The 19,884-nt window shown below is 43.7% G+C and overlaps 1 protein-coding gene across 1 annotated transcript in view; it reads right to left on the bottom strand.

Annotated features, from left to right (window-relative positions):
• Positions 1–1,936: 1,936 nt before the first annotated feature.
• b3glcta (beta 3-glucosyltransferase a) overlaps positions 1,937–19,884 on the bottom strand; it is a 30,288-nt gene continuing 12,340 nt past the window's right edge. Inside the window, exons 4-16 of the mRNA XM_088427099.1 lie at positions 19,823–19,865; positions 11,787–11,896; positions 10,533–10,609; positions 10,082–10,193; positions 9,396–9,532; positions 9,261–9,324; positions 8,540–8,671; positions 8,380–8,449; positions 8,021–8,134; positions 4,085–4,184; positions 3,769–3,888; positions 3,013–3,157; positions 1,937–2,312 (exon numbers count right to left, since the gene is read on the bottom strand). Of these exons, the coding sequence (XP_088283225.1) occupies positions 2,154–2,312; positions 3,013–3,157; positions 3,769–3,888; positions 4,085–4,184; positions 8,021–8,134; positions 8,380–8,449; positions 8,540–8,671; positions 9,261–9,324; positions 9,396–9,532; positions 10,082–10,193; positions 10,533–10,609; positions 11,787–11,896; positions 19,823–19,865 (1,383 nt within the window). The 3' untranslated portion in view covers positions 1,937–2,153. The remainder of the gene's footprint in view (positions 2,313–3,012; positions 3,158–3,768; positions 3,889–4,084; positions 4,185–8,020; positions 8,135–8,379; positions 8,450–8,539; positions 8,672–9,260; positions 9,325–9,395; positions 9,533–10,081; positions 10,194–10,532; positions 10,610–11,786; positions 11,897–19,822; positions 19,866–19,884) is intronic.

The raw sequence follows: 19,884 nt of genomic DNA, 5'->3' as shown, positions 1-19,884 counted from the left end.
CGAGCGGTGTTTTATTTCAGCTGTAATCAAAAAGAAGCTCTTTGCGCCTCATTAAAATGCAGCTCTTAAGGGCTCCCTGCTGCAATTTGCTTTACACATTTGCGCCGGGCCTCTTTGATTCCGGCTGAGTGGGCACTAATGAAGCCGCAAAGTAATGCCTTCCTTTTATTATTACGCCTGGAGAGTCCCTGCATTCTTTTGTTGTTGTTGTTGTTGTTTTTTTTCCTCTTGGCGGCACATGACAAGCAGATGCTTGGAAGCTGGAGTTTTGCGATAGCGCTTGTGAGATGAGGCGCTTTAATTCCCGGCTGTGTCATCCCTTCTCAACGACAACAAGCAAGTGCGAGGAAGGGACGCGGAGGAAATAACTTTGTGTTTTCCGAACTATAAAGCTTTGAATTTTCTCAAAAGCTGTCGCTGCGCCTTATAATCCGCTGCGCCTTATAAAGCGCATAACGTTTCCTTTTTTGAGGGACAAATAAATATAACTTCATCGCCATGTATGTTCTTCAATTTTTACCCCTGCATTTCAGTCATAAGTATTTTTTTTGTAAAATTATAAAATTGAAAAATGCTTGTGCGATTCATTTTTTTTATTGTTTGAGTTTTTTATATGCTATATATGCTCCAATTTCAAAGCAATTTATGAGGACGGGGCGCAAAAATGTAAAGGCGTAAAAGAATGCGCAAATGAAGACAGAAACTGTTTTTAAATCAACAAAAAAAGTTTAATATTTAACCAAATGATAATATATATATATATATATATATATATATATATATATATATATATACATATATGTATATAAAGAACACTTGATTCATTTTGGCAGTCCTGGAGGGCCGGTATCCTGCATGTTTTCCAACCTTCTCTTTCAAGCACAGCCGATTCAAACGATAAGCTTATTAGCAAGGTCGGCAGGAGCTTGAAAATGATCCCAATCCTTTGAATCAGGTGCGTTGGGGAGAGAAAACCGGCCCCGGAGGACTGGAGTTCGACACCTATGTTCTACGAAGAAAGCAACTCCGGTCGCATTGTTTCATGAGCGGGATGAGTCAAACAAATCTAACAGGGAGTGGAAATCAAAAACGCCAGCGCTAAAAGAGCAAAGCCTTGAAAGCGCGCCGACGGTTTCCCCGGTGCAGCGCTCAGGCTTTTGCAGCTAATGAGCTCCGGCTGAATTCGCCCACCTTTAATAAGAGAAGAAAATCCGAGCAAGGGAAGAGAGGTGGCAAAACGCCGCGCCGTCAGGATTGTGAAGGAAAAGCCGTGCGAACCTGCACGCCGTAGCCTTGAAATCAAGATCAAGCTACTAGCTCACTTCGACACATCGGTGGGACTAGGGTGTACTATGAGAACGGCTCTCGCTTACTAGATTCAACCGAATAAATAAAATTCAATTTTTAATTTGGAATGAAAAGAATTGATTCCGATTTTGGGGTCTCCAATTTTTTGAGCTTTGATTTGTAAGGAACATGCCTTTAATTTCCTAATTAAAGATGATTTTTTTACGTAAATTCAACCTCAGCAATATATTGTTTTGCTTGCGGTGTATGCGACAGCTGAAATTTAGACAAAATTTAATGAAAGCGTCCAGTGCCATCCATTGGACACGGGTGCTAATTGCATTCATTAAACATGATGGTATATCCTATGGTCAAACCCCTTAGCTGGCTTAGTTTTTCGTGTTACACTTATATTACTGTGTTGTGCTTCAATTCCAATGTAACTGTAGAACCACAGACATGGTGTTGGCTATAAGTGTAAGTACAAAAGCAGAAAAAAAGACATAGTATGAGCGCAGACAGAAGTCGACTCCCGCCCGATGAATGACGGACCAGATTTTTTTTTTTTTTTAAAGCCAAACGTTGCCCTCTAGCGGTGGCGGAAGTTTGGGCCTAAATACACCGACGGAGCGACCGCTAATAAAGCACATTATTAAAAAGGTCCACATTTATTTGAAAATAGACTTTACAGCACAGGTGACATCTTGTCAATTTACAGAGAACAGCATCCGTCCGCTTTCATCAGATACGGTATAGTGTAGCGTGTATATAAATATTGCAAAGTCATACATACCATGCAAGCTCATCCAACACGAACCGCGTCGCGAGCCTCGCGTGCGACACATTCATCCATTCGGGTTTTCATTTCACAGCTCCGTCTTGGGGCTTTTATTGTTTGAGGTTTGGCGGCGCCCGTCTCTCAGCCATTTGTTAAAAACCGCCACCGGGTCGATGTTCCAGTGTTTGTGGAAAGAAACGGGCACCCGGTGAGCCAGCAAGTCCGCCGGGTAATCGTCCGGCCGAGCCTGAAAAGGAGCCGCCGCGCTGGGTTACGAGTACGGTCGCGACAAAGTGCACAAAAGAAGCGCTTCTGAGATTGATAATTGCGATCGTCTTCTGGAGACTATTACGCCGTTCCATTGCGGGCTACCCGAGACGGATAAAAGCGATGCTTCGTTTAAGGAAAAATCCCTGAATACGCGATATCCCACATCAGACGTGTCAAACACATTCAAATTGCGGGCCGGATCGTACTTTTAGTTTCTCTTTGAGGGCCGTTATGGCTGTGAAGTCAAACAAATTTAAGTGTGATATTTGCCTAGTTTTGAAATCAGAGGCCAGTGAAACTGTTCATATTGGTAACAAAAAAAAAATGCATGTTGTTTCCAATAAATAAAAATAAAAAAAATGTTTAGAGGTAGAAAACAAAGTGCAAAGTCAGTATTTTTGCCAGAAACTTGAAGATATATTGATCATTTCACGGGCCACGTAAAATGATTAGAGGGGCGAATTTGGCCCCATGGCCTTGATTCGACACCCGTGTTCCACGTGCAGCACAAGCCCACCCCCCAAAAAAAAATTGTGCTGTGGCTCTGCAGCGCCACCGAGAGTCGAACCAAAAAAACCTGGAAAAAAAAATCAGGAACGTTGGATACCACTTATTTTCAAACCGATACCAGTGTGAGTGCATATGCGATCGAACGATTCGGGGCGTCGGACGGCGACCTGATGGAAAAGCGGACTGTGGGTGGCGGGAACGCCCAGAGCGTTGAGGCACATGCCCAGCACCATGTCGTCCGGGGCGTCGTCGCTGTAACATTTGCAGCCGCTCTGGAGGAGTCGCGCCACCGCCTCCCTGCTGAACACCATGCTGACAACACAATCACAAGTAGCGAAAAGAAAAGAAATCAAACCATGCCTTTTTAGTACTGATACTTTTTACGGACATTTGGCTGAAAATAGCTTGCTATTATGTACCATCATGTATGACAACGCAGGTGGAGAAATCATACACACATTACTGGTCGTTGATCATCTTAATCGCGTACAACACAGGCTATTTTGCGGAGCATTTAAACATCAACAACGATGACATTTTTCCTCCCAAACCTCTCAGGGTTCTACTGGTCCCAGTACATGGTGCAAAACAAGCTGCGGCATAGTTTCGTCTTCAGTATTGTGAGGAGACGACACATAAGTGTTTTTTTTTTTTTTTCCAAACAGGACAAAGTCCTAATAGAAATCCGACGTAAACATCCTCCAGGACTGCGTGTAGCTACTTACGCCGAACGTTTCCGATTAGCGGCAAAACTCCAACGCGATGATTACCGAGCGCTCGCTCACGGCTTAAGTCTCCACTCGGAAACCGTGACGCTTTGCCGGCAATTTGAAAACCCCCCCACTGGGCGAGCGGCGTTTTTGAAGCGATTTATCTTGAAATGACAGATAACGGGGTTTGCGGCGTCTGGCGCCGAAGCTCACCCGCCGCCTCCCGTGATGTAGCTGTAGCCTCCCTGGCTGAGGCCGTAGCCGTAGCGCTCGCCCAGATACACGCCTTCCGACGGGCTGTAGCAGCTGAGCAGGGATCGCAGTCTGGGGAGGCTGAGACACACACACAGGTGTGGGAATGAGTGCAGTCCCTCAGGCAGTATTGCACGTGTCCCGCATTCCACATTAAGAAGCAACTTGACGAACACAGAGTCAAGCCAGATGGACTTTAAGAGCTTTTTTTTTCCGCATCAACTTTAACATCCGCCAAAGTAAATGAATACGATTATGAAGATGAGTCTCGCACAACCTGATGAGCGTGTCGTCGTCCACTACGAGCAGCCACTCCGTGTCGGGTACGTCCCCGCTGACGAACCTCTTGAGGATGGCGAAGGTTTTCCCGCAGTGGCCTGCGTTTCGGGAGATTATTTGGGTTAGAAAGGACCGGAGCAACATGGAGAATCTAATTTAAACAGGAGAATGACCCACTAAAGGAACGAATAATTATTTTGGCGCATACAAATTCCATTATCGCATTAATGTAGTCACTCGGTCGTCACTTCATTAGGAACGGATAGAGAAATATCTTCTATACACGCACATTCCAGCCTTGAAATATTGATGTAGACCCAAGCGAGGGTCGATTGAGGACGTGAAAATCACCTTAGGTAGAGGTGCGGACCAGATTAGAACCTGTTTGATAGCAACTAATGACTCAAGATTAACCATGTACAAACCAGTTCATGTCCAAGTGAGGACTAAGAAATAACCAAGGGCCAAGAGAGAACCAGCTCAAGAAAATGCAGGGACAAACTGAGATCCGGTTGGCACCAAAGGACCAAGCAAGAACCGAATGAGATTTGGTAAGGACCATATTAGAATCAGCTAAGTTCCTGAAAGGCCTACATGAGAACCAGTTTAGCGGCAAGTCAGAAGTGAAGGTACACATGAGAATGAGATTAGGGTTAGGGGCCAAGTGAGAACCTGTTTAGGATCACACTACTGGTTAGGACCAAATGAGAACCTGGTTGATACCAAGTAGAGACTAAAGACGAACCAGTCTGAGCTCAAAAAAATGCGGGGACCGAATGAAATCCAGTTGGAAGAAAGTAAGGCTCAAACGAGAATGAGTTTGGTTCCTGAAAGGACAACGTGAGATCGTGTTTATGGCCAATTCAGAAGTGGAGGTACACATGTTCGAACCTCTTCAGGACCCCACTACGTATGGCTTCTGGGTCAAACGGGAAGTGGTTTCAGACCATCTGAAACGTGTGCGCTCCATGGTCGTCTTCACCGCGGCTCTGCGGAAAATCCCCGGTGGCAGGCTTTGCACACAAAGGAAAAGAACAAGATACCTTACTGGATTATTTATGTGGCAGCCGAGGTGTTGTTTTGCGTGTTAGCTGGCATGCGAATACACAATAGGAGCGGACACCTTGAACTGCTGACAGGAATAAAATCAAAATCACTTGTTTTTGTATTTTTAGGTGGATCGGCACAAAGCTGCAGAGTTGCTGTTCGCGAACGAGCGGCTGGCTTTGACTGACGTCCGGGGCCGCTGGGAAGAGCGGAGCGGATTCTAGGTTGGGGCGCCTGCCATTGACTGTCATTAAAATGCCAGCGCTTCACAAAACGTTACCTGGGATGCTCGCGTTCATCAGAAGCGGCAAAAATCTCCACAGGCCACAATGCGCAGTTTGTACGTGACGAAATGTCTGCTTGAACAAATAACGGCGAGTCATACTGTATTCGTTTGGAGAGTAAAAGAAAAACTGTGTACGATGTAAAAGGCGCAGGTACCTTTTACATTGTACACGGTACATTAAAGTGTAGCTGTGGCGCCAAGGAGTAAAAATAGATTGACGTGTTTGTCGTTTCACTGGTTGTATTAACGCGGGGGGAAGACATGACGAGGCCTCGTCCACAGCTCAAACTTTCTTCCGTTTTCTCCCATTCCATGCGGGTCATTTTCTTGCTCACAATGACCCCCAATCAGAGTCAGTCTCAGAATTTAAATGACAAATTACTGAAGTAAGACCTTTCGATCCAACACTATTGACTGGAAAATTGCGAGTGGATTATTTACCATGAAAAGCGCTTTCTCAGTCGTGGTTTTTGTTCTCGACATTATTTTCTCCAAAAAAACAAACTGTTTTTCTCAGCTTTTTGTTCGGATCCTAGTGTTTTTTGGAAAATGCCACCCATGACAAGGCCTAGTTGACAGCTGAACCTTCCCTCCATTTTCTCCCATTCGATGCGGGTCATTTTTGCACACAATACTGTTCGTCCCAGTCAATAAAAAGATGAAAGTGCACTGTCGACAGCGGCTCTCCTTGCCCATTTCTTCTAATAACAGAATACTAAAGACAATTGAAATTCAAGGCATGCGCCACTGTACATCAATACATCTTCCCAACAAGTTTTTTTTTGGTTTATAAGCTTTTTTGCTGATGTTTTGCTTCCACGGTGTTGAATTATACATCAAAGCACTTCCACCCGTCCATCACGGAGCTCGGTTCACATCTCTTGACCTCCGCTTGACATGGGCGCTCTTTCGCGTGCCAACGCATTAATGCCGTGCAGGCGCGGCACGCCACCCGATGAAAAATAAATACGGAACTGAATGAAAAGCGACAGGCGAGCGGTGACGCCTTGATGGCCGCTGACTGCCGGGCGTCATTAGCATAACGCTGCAGGTTGTCACGGGGAAAAGCAACAGACAGGAGGAAATGGTGCGCGTCCGTCCGCTTTCAACTCGCTTTTTTTGTCCCTCCCAAGGACAAGTCCTATCATTTGATATTATTAATGAACATATATTAACATTGATTTCAATTTTTTTTAACCAGAGTGGAAAGCACTGGCAAGCATAACACATACAAAAATCATTATTAATACTAAGTATTATTCTATATCGTTGTTATTATTATATTATATATATATATATATATATATATATATATATATATATATATATATATATATATATATATATATATTATTACATAATATTTGTGCCAAATGGCAAGTGTCAAATTTTGTTTTTTAAGGTTTGATCAATCACAGCTGACCAGTTTTCTGGGTTTGCCGGTTGAGCCGTGATTGGTCATGCTCTGCGTCCTTAGTACTTGTGATGTCATATTTACTAGACAGCAAGTGGCAACATTTGTTTTTAATAGTATGATATAAAGGAATGAAAAATAATTTAGTAATCAGATTAATTATAGACAAAATATTGCCTTTTTACTGCTGAAAAAGCTACAGATTAGTATCCCCGTAATTGCGATGAACATTATGTTTACATGAAAACTTAAACTGATTTACAATCAGGAACTTGTTAAATTTGGCATTTTTTGAGGTCGTTCTGCTTTTGGACCCTAGTATATTTCGCCCCCCAAACTGAGAAATCCTACCGAGTGTCGCATGCTCATTTCGGCTTGTCCAGCAAGTCTGGCTTTGCTGAGAATCAACTTAAGAACGGCCAGTAAAAGTTGAAAAGAGAGCGTGTGCGACGCGGTTGAGTGGGTCTCCTCTCAGCGATCGGGAGCGCCGATTCAGCCGGCGCGGCGTCACGGATGGAAAGCTGCGCATTGCGCCGCTCTCTTTGCTCCCTTGAAAGCGACTACAGCCCCATGCATCATCCCATTAAGGTGCAACGCCAAAGGTCCGATAGCGTCCGCTGTCTGGAATAATTTGCCCCCGAGTGGCCGATAGCCTCGGGCGAGCCAGAGAGCGAGCGAGCGAGAAAGTGCCGGGAACACCGTGAGCCTTGCTGCGCACCCTGTCACAGCGACTTTACGCAAGTGACTCAGCAAAAAAAGCCACCTTTCGGACAAGTTGGCTCAAGAAGGAATACCTCCGGAGGCGCAGCTCTCACCTTGACCAAGCGCAACGTTTGGAAAGCGCTCTTATGAATTAGTAAAAGAGAAAAGGATTCATCCAGCTGGGATGTTACATTTCCAATATCCACGTAACATTGATTAGCCAAACAACATCAGTGTTGCGATAGGATGGCAAAAGAAAAGGAAAATAAAAACGGTTTTATTCTTGCAAAATTAGTTTAAGCATTCGCGTCTATAAACACAGGCATTGCCTTGCACCTCTCTAGTTTCCGACCCCACATAACAACAGTATGCTATTATATACGGTGAGGAAATGCGTCTAAAAGTAGCTTCATTTTGTGGCACGACTAGCGACTAGAAGCTGATCCAACGGAAGGGATGCGCCCCACCCGAAGACCTCAACTCACCTCTCTCCGTGTTGGCCACTCCCAAATCGACGGTGGGTATGGAAGGGTCGGCGTGGTCGCTGTAGTACTCCAAAAAGACAGCGTCTCCCTCCCAAGTCTTCTTGATGACGGGAACTGCGGAGCGTTTGGTAATGTCTTAATAAATGGCCCCAACATAAAATAACGGGAAATAATGTATGACATTTAGAGTAGAATGGAAGCAAAAATGATTTGACATTTACGGCCTAGCTTGTCCGCACTTGGAAATAAAACCTTTTAGCGCCGTGTCAATCAAACCTCAGCATCATTAGTTTTAAAGGCAGAACATTAAGTATACAAAAAACTTTCAAGTGTGAACAAACAGGAGAAAAAACGCTCACCTCTTTCGCCATGAAACTTCTTGCACGTTTTCACCGCGACAAAGATGTTGTCCTTGTTTACCGGCTCGCCCTATTGAGAAAACGGAATAAAAAAGATTTTGTTTGCCTCCCAAATTTCCTGGGACTTCCTGCGACGGTTGCAGGTGAGGCGGCGACTCACGCAGGCGGGATGATGGGCGCGAAGCACAGTGGCGCAGGGCCGGGCCCCGGGCGAGTCCTCGGGGTTCGTGCACAGCTCGGGTACGGCCGTCAGATGAGGACCATTGCCGTTGTCCCAAATGTACAAGGCAACCTGCAAAAAAAAAAAAAAATGCACACCAGAATTACTGGCATGACTCCAGATTCGGGTTGAACCGTTTTGGAAAGCGATATAATTGTAATTTTTTCCCACCTTGATATTGATATCATGATTTAAGAAGCGGTTATTTTTTTGCCGTCTGTTCATATACTTGATATGAAAACTGAACGCAAAATTGTTTTAATGACAACTCAGAGGGATACAAGACATATTTATCAATTTCCAGCAATAAATGTTGGTATTTTGTCTATAGATTATACCTAATACAGTGGTCCCTCGTTAATTGCGGGGGTTTCGTTCTAAAATAAGCCGTGATAAGCAAAATCCGCGAAGTAGCCATCTTTATTTTTTTTCCAATTATTGAATTGAGAAGCACTGGTATAACTAAACTCATATGAACTAAGAACTAAAACAACTAAGTGTATTTCAATATACCATTAATACCTTGAATTTTGTAGGGTGGGTTTTGCCCCATTTACGGTCGACTGAAAATCAGCTTGTGAACGCAAAAAGCCAAAATGCATTCATCTGAATGGGTAAGGGTGATTTGAGATACAAGCATACCACCGTAACTTGAACGCACCTCGTGTTTCAAGTCGATGGTGAAGTCGGATTTCAGCGGCTCTTCTCGGACTTTCTTGGCGAGCCTTAAAAAAAAAAAAGTGTCACAGAGGACTTTGGGAATCTTCAAACTAAAGTTTGACAAGAGTTGACTGACCGGACCACCAGGGGGACGCTTAAGGCCCACCCGGCAGAGAAGTCGGGGTACTTAAAGACGGAGGGGTTCTCGGCAAAGGCGTAGTGATGGATGATGGTGGACTCGTGGTCGTGCAGCGGCTTCCCGAGGAACCATTCCTGATGAAAAGTCCTTCTCCATAAATCCCATCGGCACTGCTCAAGAATCCTAAATGGAGTTCTTTGAAGACTTTTGATTTGGTGATGGGTTTTCTTTCGCCATTTGTGGAACTCAAAACAGCATTTTAGAACATATTGATTAGTTGGAGATGTAGACAAACAGAGATTTGCTTTTGGATGTTTAACACGGCCAAGATTGATTTTTCCGTCTTCAGAATCCACTCCACAATTGCATGTTTTTTACCCAAATGTAAAACTGGGCGCTAGTGAAAAGGTTTGCTGAGGATCAACATTTGACCCACATTGCCGGCAAAAACTAAAGGGGGAAAAAAAACTAACTACCAGCCAAGAGACTTTTTAATTAGCACGACAGTGGCGACGTGACTGACACGTCTGTCGACTGTCACGGCGAGCCGAGCAGATGGCGGAGTTCTTAATTGAGCAGACGCTTTGTACCTGACGACGCTTGCTTTTTTTTTTTTTTTTTTTTTTTATTGGGCCCGGGTGCAGAAGGAGCGGAAGAAAAAAACGACGGAAGAGACGGCTTACTTTGTTCTCGTCAAACTTTGCGAGCGCTCCGACGAGCCTCGCCGCCTTCACGACCGTTTCCTCTTCCAGGAACACCATCCACGAGGAATTCTTCCCGAAGGAGCGAGACAAACTGAGGACAGAGAGAAATACATTGTTAAAAGCAAGTTTGATTTTTTTTTCCCTGGCATTTCATAGCCCCTTTGGGCGCTGAGAACCAGAATAAACCTAATTTATTTGAACGCGCCCTAATCCTTAAAACATGAGACTTTAACAGATGGTTGATGCCCAATGAACAAAAGCACAGCAATGATTATAAACAGGGCAGTTTTCTACAGAGCTCAACAAAAGTTTGAGGACATCTGATTGATTGTGATGCAGCATGTCTGTGGTGAAATTCAAAAGCTTTGAATTTGAAAGTTTTCAGGGCAGGTATGCGCAAGGATAAAGGAGGTTGGTTCACTGGACTCACTAAGGCAGCAGAGGAAGGATGCTCCAGTCACCCTCGTTGTCGGATAAAGCGTGAAGGAGCAAAACCACCGGAGGTTGCTGGAAGAAAACAAAAACAACAACAAATGTTGACCGTTTGATCAGAACCTGAGGACGAAGACCCCAACGCAACCTCTTTGAAATCACTCAGGCGCCATTTTAAATGCCATACATCTGCAAAATGTACATTACTACTGGCCTCTTTCGGATGTTTGTTTCGATCGTAAAATTCAATTCAATAAAATGGAGACATAGATGAATATTCTACAAACCCCCAAAAAACATTTTGTCTAAACAGTGGATATGGCTACTGTTTTTCTGCGAGTCCATCTCGTTTATAAGTCAACCCCCCCGCCCCTTTTTTTTTTTAACTTCAATTTATGCTCGATTATAAGACTACCTACCCCTGACTTTAGTGGCAACACAGATCATGGCTTTCCAATGAAATCAGCCAAATGCATTATTTCTATCCATTTCATTTTGCCACCTACTGTCAAAAATGAAAATGATTTCGCTGTCACTTATGGCTCAGGTGACGACCGATCACAGCTCAACTTACGAACGTCACATGACCAAACTCAGAAAACAGGTGCGCCCCGAGCAACTGTGACGTCATTCTCAGTCAACATCAAGTGGCAAAATGGCTGCTAAAAAGAAGTGGATTTTGCTGCTCAATTCATAGTTCAGAAATACGACATAAATCAGTGCCGTGTTTAAATAACTGGGGACACATTAAACATGATTGTCAAGAATTTGTTTGGCTTGACTTTCCATTTAAAATAAGCTGGCTTCCGTGCACTGCAGTTCTAAAAGTATTGAAAAAACAAACAAATTCTATCCGAACATAACGAGAAAGCGGACGTGGGAACCATGCGGCTCATTAGAACCAAAACATGCCAGCTGCCATTACTTCTCATTACGGCAAAGTCGGCGCTACCCGCAGAAACGTCGAGCGGCGGGATGACGATGATGCGGATGATCCCAACATCAAAGCGCAGCAAATGTCTGACTTTCCTAAATACATCAAAGCCCAGTATGATGCAGATTTTTTCTTTAAAAAAAACATGCAGCAACATTTCTTAAACTGGAAGAAAATTCATTTGAAAGTAGATGGTACATCACAAAAAATGTTTTCTTCAACATTCGCAAGCCAGTCCATCACATTTAAAATGTGGGAAAATGTCCATCGCCTGAATTTTGTTTGGGCTTGGAGTTTTTGCAGGTTGTTGAATGTTACCTCAGACCGAGCGTGCGCCTGCTGGAGCAAATCCTCTCGGCGTTTTTCCGCTTGCCTAGCGTGAAAGGAGTTGCTCTGACTACAGATGACAAACACCACCTCTTGAAGATCTGCCAAACACAAAGGACCCAAGACGTGAGGAATAAGAAGGGCGACGATAGACGGATGACCTTTTTCCCTTGCGGTGGGGGAAAAAAAAACAACCAGGCTTCCGCTAATCCCCGTTGCCGCTCGGCGATAATAAGCTAGGCATTAAGAGCTTCATTAGGTGAGAGAAAGCACAAATGTCACGGCGCAGACGGTGTCACCAAATGAATAATGCGGATGGCTTCCTGCAACGTACCATAACAAGCAAAAACGGCGCGTGAAATGAGACTGAGCAACACGATTGCTTGCATGCGATGATGACAATCTTGCTGTCAAGGCTAAGTATGGCATATTAAGCTTATGTGGGCCATCTTAAAGCCATGTGCTGCCTAACAATCACAAGCTTAAGGTTACGGTTGGCATATTAAGGTTATGCGAGGTTAATTACATCTCATCAGATCAACACTCGATGTTACTGTTCGTATGGCATAACAATTACGCCCCGGTGTGGTCAAGAAATTATTCAAAGCTATACATCAGAGGTCCCCCTACCGCCCGGTCCAGATCCATGGATCTAGTGGTAGCAGGCCGTATGGGCCGCACCTGAAATAATGATGTTTTGGAGGGGATTTAGTTATAGATCTGTGCTTTAATTGGCTTGATCTTTGCTTTTTGGCGCCACCTCTGGCTGCTGTTATTACATTTTGTAGTGGGGAAGGACGGTGTGGCTTCGGTTGAGAGCAGTCACTGTCGGTGACACACACATTGTTCTGTCTCTCTGTGAAATCTGGCCCATGAGTGTCTTTAAGTTGTATTTTCTTTGTAAGAATGTTGTCATTTATGATATGCCCAAATTAGTTTGTTTCTCCATCCAACAACTGTCACTGTGGATAACATGCTAGCCAATGTTAGTTCTTGTCTTCAGCACGTTGAACTAAATGTTGCAGGAAAGCTTTTATTTTGCAGCAGCAAAGTGTTTTATTTCATGCAACATCATATCTGCATATTCCCGTCTGCAGAATTCTGCAGCATTGAATAGCTGTTAATGTTTTTTTTCCTCACAAAATGAAAATGCTTTGAATCCAAACAGCCTTGGAATACAGTATATACTGTAGATATACATATGTAAGGATAAGGCTGATGCCACGAAACATTTTGAAGGGTTGAAAGTAAAACTAAATTTATATTTGACAATGTTATGAGCCTTTCAAAGTCAGCAGAGGTTGGGTGACAATAAAGCCAGGTGAGCGGAAAATCCCCAAACACCAAGGGGTTAAAGTGATGCAATCGAAATCCGATGTTTAAACATCGGCTAGAGAGGATAGAAAGCTGGTTCCCATGTTCAAAGGACGCAAAGCGTCCACGGGCCAGAAGCATTTTGTTTCCGATCCAGAATGATTACATTGAGGTGTTTACATGCATTTGAACAAGTCTGCCTTTTTATGGATTCATTGCAGTAGTCGGACCATAGTGCTTCTCATTCAAAAGCCAAATGATTCAGTGCCTTTCAACAGATTCTTTTTTCGGGAAATGAAAATTTATGACCCTCTTCTCTGCAAATGTGTTAAGCTCTTGAGCGTCATTTGGTGCCGGGTCTTCTTCTGAGCTGCTCAGAACCCGAGAAGAGTTTGCACGTTTCAGCGCGAGCAAGCCACCCGAGCTGACGGTTAAGACGGGGACAAACGTAGACGTCTCTTATTGCTTTTCCTGACAAGTGGGAAAAGCAATCATTCTGTCGTCTTTGAAAAAGTGGCACTGATTCAACTACTTTTCTGCAATAGAAATGTACAAATAGTACCGCATGAACTGATGCTGGCCGGAATAGGACAGTCATTATCGAGTGCTTTTAGAATTGATTCTGTTTGATATTAGAAAACAAAGAAAACATTTCAACATGGGTCTAAAAATTTGATTCATGAACACATGCTTAAAAACATGTCAAATAAATTAAGAGTTGTATATTTTGATGTCAATGTGTGATGTTCCCGCGCCAGCCGAGTCACCAAGTCCACAAAGCGCATGTAGACCGGTTGGGTGAACTCCCACGCGCCCTTGAGGATCCTGCCAAGGGTGCAGAGCTGATCCGAGACCAAAACCATACTGCCCCTCCTGAATCCGAGGTTCCATTTCCTGACGGATCCACCTCTCCAGCACCCCAGAAAAGACCTTCTCTGAGAGGCTGAGGCGCGTGATCCCCCTGTAGTTGGAACACACCCTTAACGGACGTTAATCAGTTCTTTCAAAATATATATTTGTTTGATAAACGAATTTCAGCGCAAGTCAATTATTTTGTTCATTTTTGCTATCTGCGGTTCGGCTCGATACCGGTCGATTGCGCTTTGTACTTGGTTTCCTGTTTGTGACTCGTGGTCACAGTTGTCACCCGCATTTAGAAGACAATGTGTGTGTTACGGGCTTTTGCAATTTCCAATTTCTGACAAGAAGCAGAAACGCATCAATCTCGCCGCCACTGAATATAAAAGAAATGTGTTCCCAGTGATATAATCTGGATCGCTCCTCTGCGGTGATGACATTGGCCTCACAGACGAGTGCACCGCAGCTCTGATATGGCGAGCTCGTCATTAACCCGCACAGCCCGCCTTGCCATTCGTCTTTATGTGACATCCATTTAAAGGTCTGCGGTAGTGACGGCGCTCGGTGACTGATGATATTGGCTACACAAACATAGCTGCACGTAAAGCCCCCGCGGCTCTTGTGCGGCCTTGTACGAACCGAACTGCACAAAAGAGACAAAAATGTGTCATGTCTCTGGGCTATGCACAAAGATGAAAGTCACGGAGGGGGGAGGTGCCTATTGGAATTCAGATATCCTCATGAAAGTACGATCAAATAATCAGGAATAAACATATGAGTGCATTTTTTTGTTAAAGAACAATAATGCAGAAGACATTAAATGGATATAATTTTTCCCCTCCACACTATTTTACTCTCTAGAACCAACTGTGAGATTTTAGATGAATGTCTCCATTTGGACTGAGACGTGTAACTTTACAGATCTCGTACCGTTCTGGATACACTTTCTGTTCACCCCTTTTTACCCATTAGGGTTGGCAAACCACTTCCTGTCCTGATAGGGTCGGGGAGACATTTTGGAAGCAGGGTAACAATCCGTTTCTGATAGTGGGGGAAGTAGGTGGAAGTTCATACACTACCAGTCCATGCAATCACTGCTATCTGCCTTCCAAGGAACATGGCAACAGACCCTATATTGTTCCTCCATATGATTAGGTCGCGGTGCCTGAGATGAGGTAACGATGCTTTTCTTGTCACAGACATGTTTCCTAACACTTTATTCAAAAACGACTCCAACAGAAAATATCCATGTCTACCAATAAACATGTTGCAGAAACAAATCTGAGATAACCTATGTGCAATTATTCTAACGGCAGGCATAAAAAAAAAAAAATACTATAGCAGGGTTTTCAACCTTGAAATTGCAAAGTTTTCTTTATCTGAATGTAGTCACGATATGATGAACACTAAGGGGCCCCTAAAGCGGAAAAAGCTTGGGTGTTGACAATGACGTCCTTGGCAATAACACAAAAACAGTTTGGATATCCGAAGGAGGGAGTTCATCAATCAAAACAAATACCCGATTGATCTCCCAGATTTACAAAATCCGCCAACGAAGAAACGGGTCCATGCGTCCCAGCTTAGATGGCAAATCCTTGCCCTCACCTCCAAACGTCCTTCGACGGCGCTCGCTAAACGGCCGACTTTCCAGAAAGCCCAGATTGACAGCCAGATCAGATAAACGATTTCCCAATCCCTCATCATGTAGATAAAATTGTGCTCTGTGTTGTGAGGCATAAAGAAGAAGAAGAAAAAAAAGACAGAAACTAATTAAGACTGAACGTGCAAGCTTCGACTCAATACTAATGGCTTTCGATTCACCATCAAACCAAGGCAGGGGGAGGCGGGGGAGGGGGGGGGGGTACATTCTGGTGAGTGTCCTTCCTTCACCCCCATCCATTATGCCCCGCTCCTTTCAGGTGAAAAATCAGCATCCGGCCACTCACGGGCGACCGCGACGGACGGCAAACGCTCGATCGATACGTGAAGCTAAATGCACCCAGCTGTGGCTGTCAAACACGAGCAAACGGGTAAGCCACATAGGAAATGGGCTCGCTGCCCGGGAAAGTCAAGTAGCAGACGCTTACAACGGGGAGAACGAGAAGGGGTTTGATTCCGGACGGTCGCCCCGAGACCGGTGGGCGTCCGCTCGGTCTTGGCAGACTGCTCACGTCAACACCGGCTTTGCGCAGATAACAATTTGTCAATGGTGGATTCCTACACTCAAAGTAGGCTTTCAAGACAGGGTCATACCTTTTTCAATGAGGGGTTTAGGTCACCTTGGAACAGATGAAATGTAAAAAGAACTTAAAAAGGGAATATGAAATAATGAATAAATAGATAAAAGCAGCCTGGAAGCTCCCTTGGCTATTCCACTGAGGAGGCGCAGGAGGGGAAACTAACTGCTGTGCTTCTTCTGTGGCCAACTCAGCCTGGGGGCCGGCGGTGATTAAAAGGATCAAGGGTGCTAAAGTGAAATATGTTACGCATTTGGAGATGTGCGCGTATGTGTGTCTATATGCTGCGAGGAAATGCAGAATGTCCTGCAGCCCGGTTAGCGCAAATCAATGGTGACACTTGCTGAGAGCGGGAGGGCGGGTGTTGTGGAGGACGGCGCCCGTCGCAACCCCTGGCCGCCGCTGTCAACTCTGCGGAGAGCTGCGTACCGTGCACCGAAGGTGTGCGCTCAATAGGAGCGAGTCACCGTGATAAACACGCGGCGAAGAGGTCTGAAGAAAAAAAAAGAACACCGACTATGCAAAGGCACTTCAGGAGGGATGTGAGATTTTAACAAGGTACCTGCATTTTTTCATATTTATATAATATTTATAATATTTGCATCCTTAAAAACATATTTAATGTTATGATTTTTAATGCAGACAGGAACAACAGATTTTGTTTTCAATGTAAGAGCAAATCAATTGGAACAAAATCGAGTCTTATACCCTGCATTGTCCCAGAAGCAACAGAAAGCCACAAACATTTTACGGAAAACATGCAATTATGGATTACTGGACCCATGTCCTGTGGTCTGATGAGACCACTAAATCTTTTTTTTTTGAGAGAGAGAGAGAGTGAGAGCGAGAGAAGGTGCGAAGGATATGTGCTGGCAACCAGTTGAGGAGTACAAAGGCAAGTGTGTCTTTCTTGCAAACTGTCAATCACAAAAGTACCGGTGCTACTGCGACTGGTGAGCTACAGTTCATTGAGAGAAGCATGAATAAGGTAAACGTGGAGCAGCTTTCAAGCGGCATTGCCATTCTTTATCCCATCAGGGCCTGAAATTCCAGTGACAAAGGAGATCCGAAGTGTAAATAGTGCATGCGGGGGGCCATTAGAGCGGAGTGACAACCACGATGCTGCCAAGACGCCAACATACGTCTTCATTGCTGGGCATAATCGTACATGACGCAGAATGCCACAGCCTCATCTCCATTCTCCGCAGATGTAGCTCTCCCTCGCCTCGTCCATCCTGTCCGCCATCCAAATAACATGCTGCGCAATCTGCGACACTCCACTGACTCGCGTCATTGGAGGCGGAAGCCACTTAAGAGGAAATACCGAAGCCCAAAGAAATGTTAAAAAAAAAATACGGACTCAACACTTTAATTAAGTACAATCAACAAAGAAAAATCAAACGAAAAAAGGGGAATCTGATGTTAAATTATTAATGCAAAAGTAAAAGCGATTTTGATCTGGTAACTTGTCACAAGAATACCGTAAATCCCCAAACATAAGACACGCCTATTTTTCCCAAAAATGAAGGCCAAACGTTTGGGTGCGTCCTATAAAAGGTAGATAAAAAATTTGATCTGTCGGCCACATAAGCCGGGTTTTGACTCACAGATGTGCATTTCATTATCAGGCGTATTCTTACTTACGATAACTATCGTAACTGGTGGACATAAGTTGGTTGTTAGCAGCCAGTGCCTGCTGCAGCGAACAGCTCATGTTAGCCAAGGTTGTTATGGCATTATTTTCAATAAAAGAAGCGAGCGGGCTGAACCAATGTCCGAGTCCATCCTTGTTCACACGCTGCAATATGACTTGCGTCTTATATTTGGGGAATTACGGTAAGACGCTGAAAGAATTTCCATCAACTTGACATTACATTAAACTTAGTGGTTATTTAAAGGGAAAGCAAATTTATGAAGTCATTTTCAATTGCAAAAAAGTCAATATTTGGTCTATAGCTAAGTTGGTAACTAACTACATATTAGCAAAACGGGATATTCACCGTAGCATGTATTTGTAGTTAGTTCCTTCTCATCACTGTCGCAAAGTCAAACATTCGCGCTTGGGGGAAAATCCAGGTTGCAGCTTCTGGGAATTAACAGTCGATCCGCACGCTTGGACGGGGAAGGCCAAAATTCAATACGGCCGCAAAGAGTTTTGATTTTGCCATTTGAAAAGAGGCTTCTGGTGGGAAGAGATGGCCAAGCGAGCCACAGAGATGACATTTGTATGAATGCGCACTTTTCATCGCTTTGCGGGAGATCAATGCGGATGGATGCTTTAGCTTCTGGAAATGTCAGCAGGGAAAAAAATTGTAATGAACTAAAAGTCAAGTTTGTGCATCTGGATTTTACCGCTACGTTTTGCCAAGTTTTTTTTTTTTTTTTTAATCTTCTGTTCTTTAAAACAGTTCAATTATCAACATGGTGAAAAAATATCCTTAAAAGACACTGGAAGTGTCTCATTTTGATTGGATGTGAACCTTTTAGTAGGGATGTTTAGTAGGAACGTATGATTCCGTGAATGCATGGGTCAGTTGAGTAACAGCAAATACATAATTGATATTAAAAGCAAAGATAATCAGTTTTTAAGGATGATGACAGAAACCGAACGATATTTCCCGTTGACAAGCGGAAATTCTGAGGCTTTGGACAAAGTTAAATTTACAAAAAGTTATTGGTAGTGAATTTAATGAATAAGATTAACTCGATTAACTCTTTCCTTGCCAACGACAATAATTCTCGGCATGTAAAATGCTTCTGCCGGTAACTCCGTTTTTCCTGCGTAGTGATGAGACTCGTTAGCGGCGCTCCTCTTGATTTGAAGCCTATTGAGCATCGTAGTAATGAAGCGTGACCATTTGATGGGAGTGCTGCTCTCGCTTGCTTTTCTGATAACGTTTGCCACTGAAAGAGTGAATTGTTACTCTTGCCTGGAGTTGTCTTTTTTTTTTTTAAACGCGCTACAACAAAAAAAGAAAAAAAAAAGCAATTTGCATAACTCTGGACTTTCCGCTCCATGTCAAGGTCAGCTCAGTCCACTACAGATTGCTCTTGTTTTGCTTCAGAATACAGAGATATGATTCTATTCTAGTGGGACACACGACTGCTGTGAGAGCCTTGAAAAAGATTGAACGCCCAGATCTAAAAAAAAAAAAAAAAAAAAGGTATTCAATTTGGAGAAAAATCATCTCAACCTCGGCGGAGGTCTGTGTTCTACTGTGTGCCTTTCAAATTCATGCGTTGCTTACTCTTTTTTTTTTTTTTTGGAAGCAAAATCATCAAGAAAATGTTGGCTTCTTGGATTTGCTGTCATAGTTGCATGGCTTGAGAAACAACAACAACTCGATGTGGGATTTGCCAAACATAACTCAGTCCCAACTCAGCATGGATGACTCAAGCCTGTATGTTTATTTAATAAGCAGTGAGCATCAGAATTATATATATATATTTTTTTTTTTAAGTACAATGCATCTATATTTATAGAAACGCATTTGTACTCACTTAAACCGTTATTGCTACACCAGCTGTCATGTCGGCACAGTGTCAAACAAAGGCTTTCCTACGATTTTTTTTTTTTTTTTGAGGTTTTTCTGTGTTCCTATTTGTGATTAGACTCACCGAGCTGCCTGGCAGGGATCTCGTGCGCATCTTCTTCCCAACTCTGAAGAAAAAAGAAAGAA

Source organism: Hippichthys cyanospilos, chromosome 11 (assembly GCF_059441005.1).
Source record: "Hippichthys cyanospilos isolate Australia breed blue-spotted pipefish chromosome 11, RoL_Hcya_1.0, whole genome shotgun sequence".
Classification (NCBI taxonomy): Eukaryota; Metazoa; Chordata; class Actinopteri; order Syngnathiformes; family Syngnathidae; genus Hippichthys; species Hippichthys cyanospilos.
This window is presented reverse-complemented; position numbering and strand designations above follow the sequence as displayed.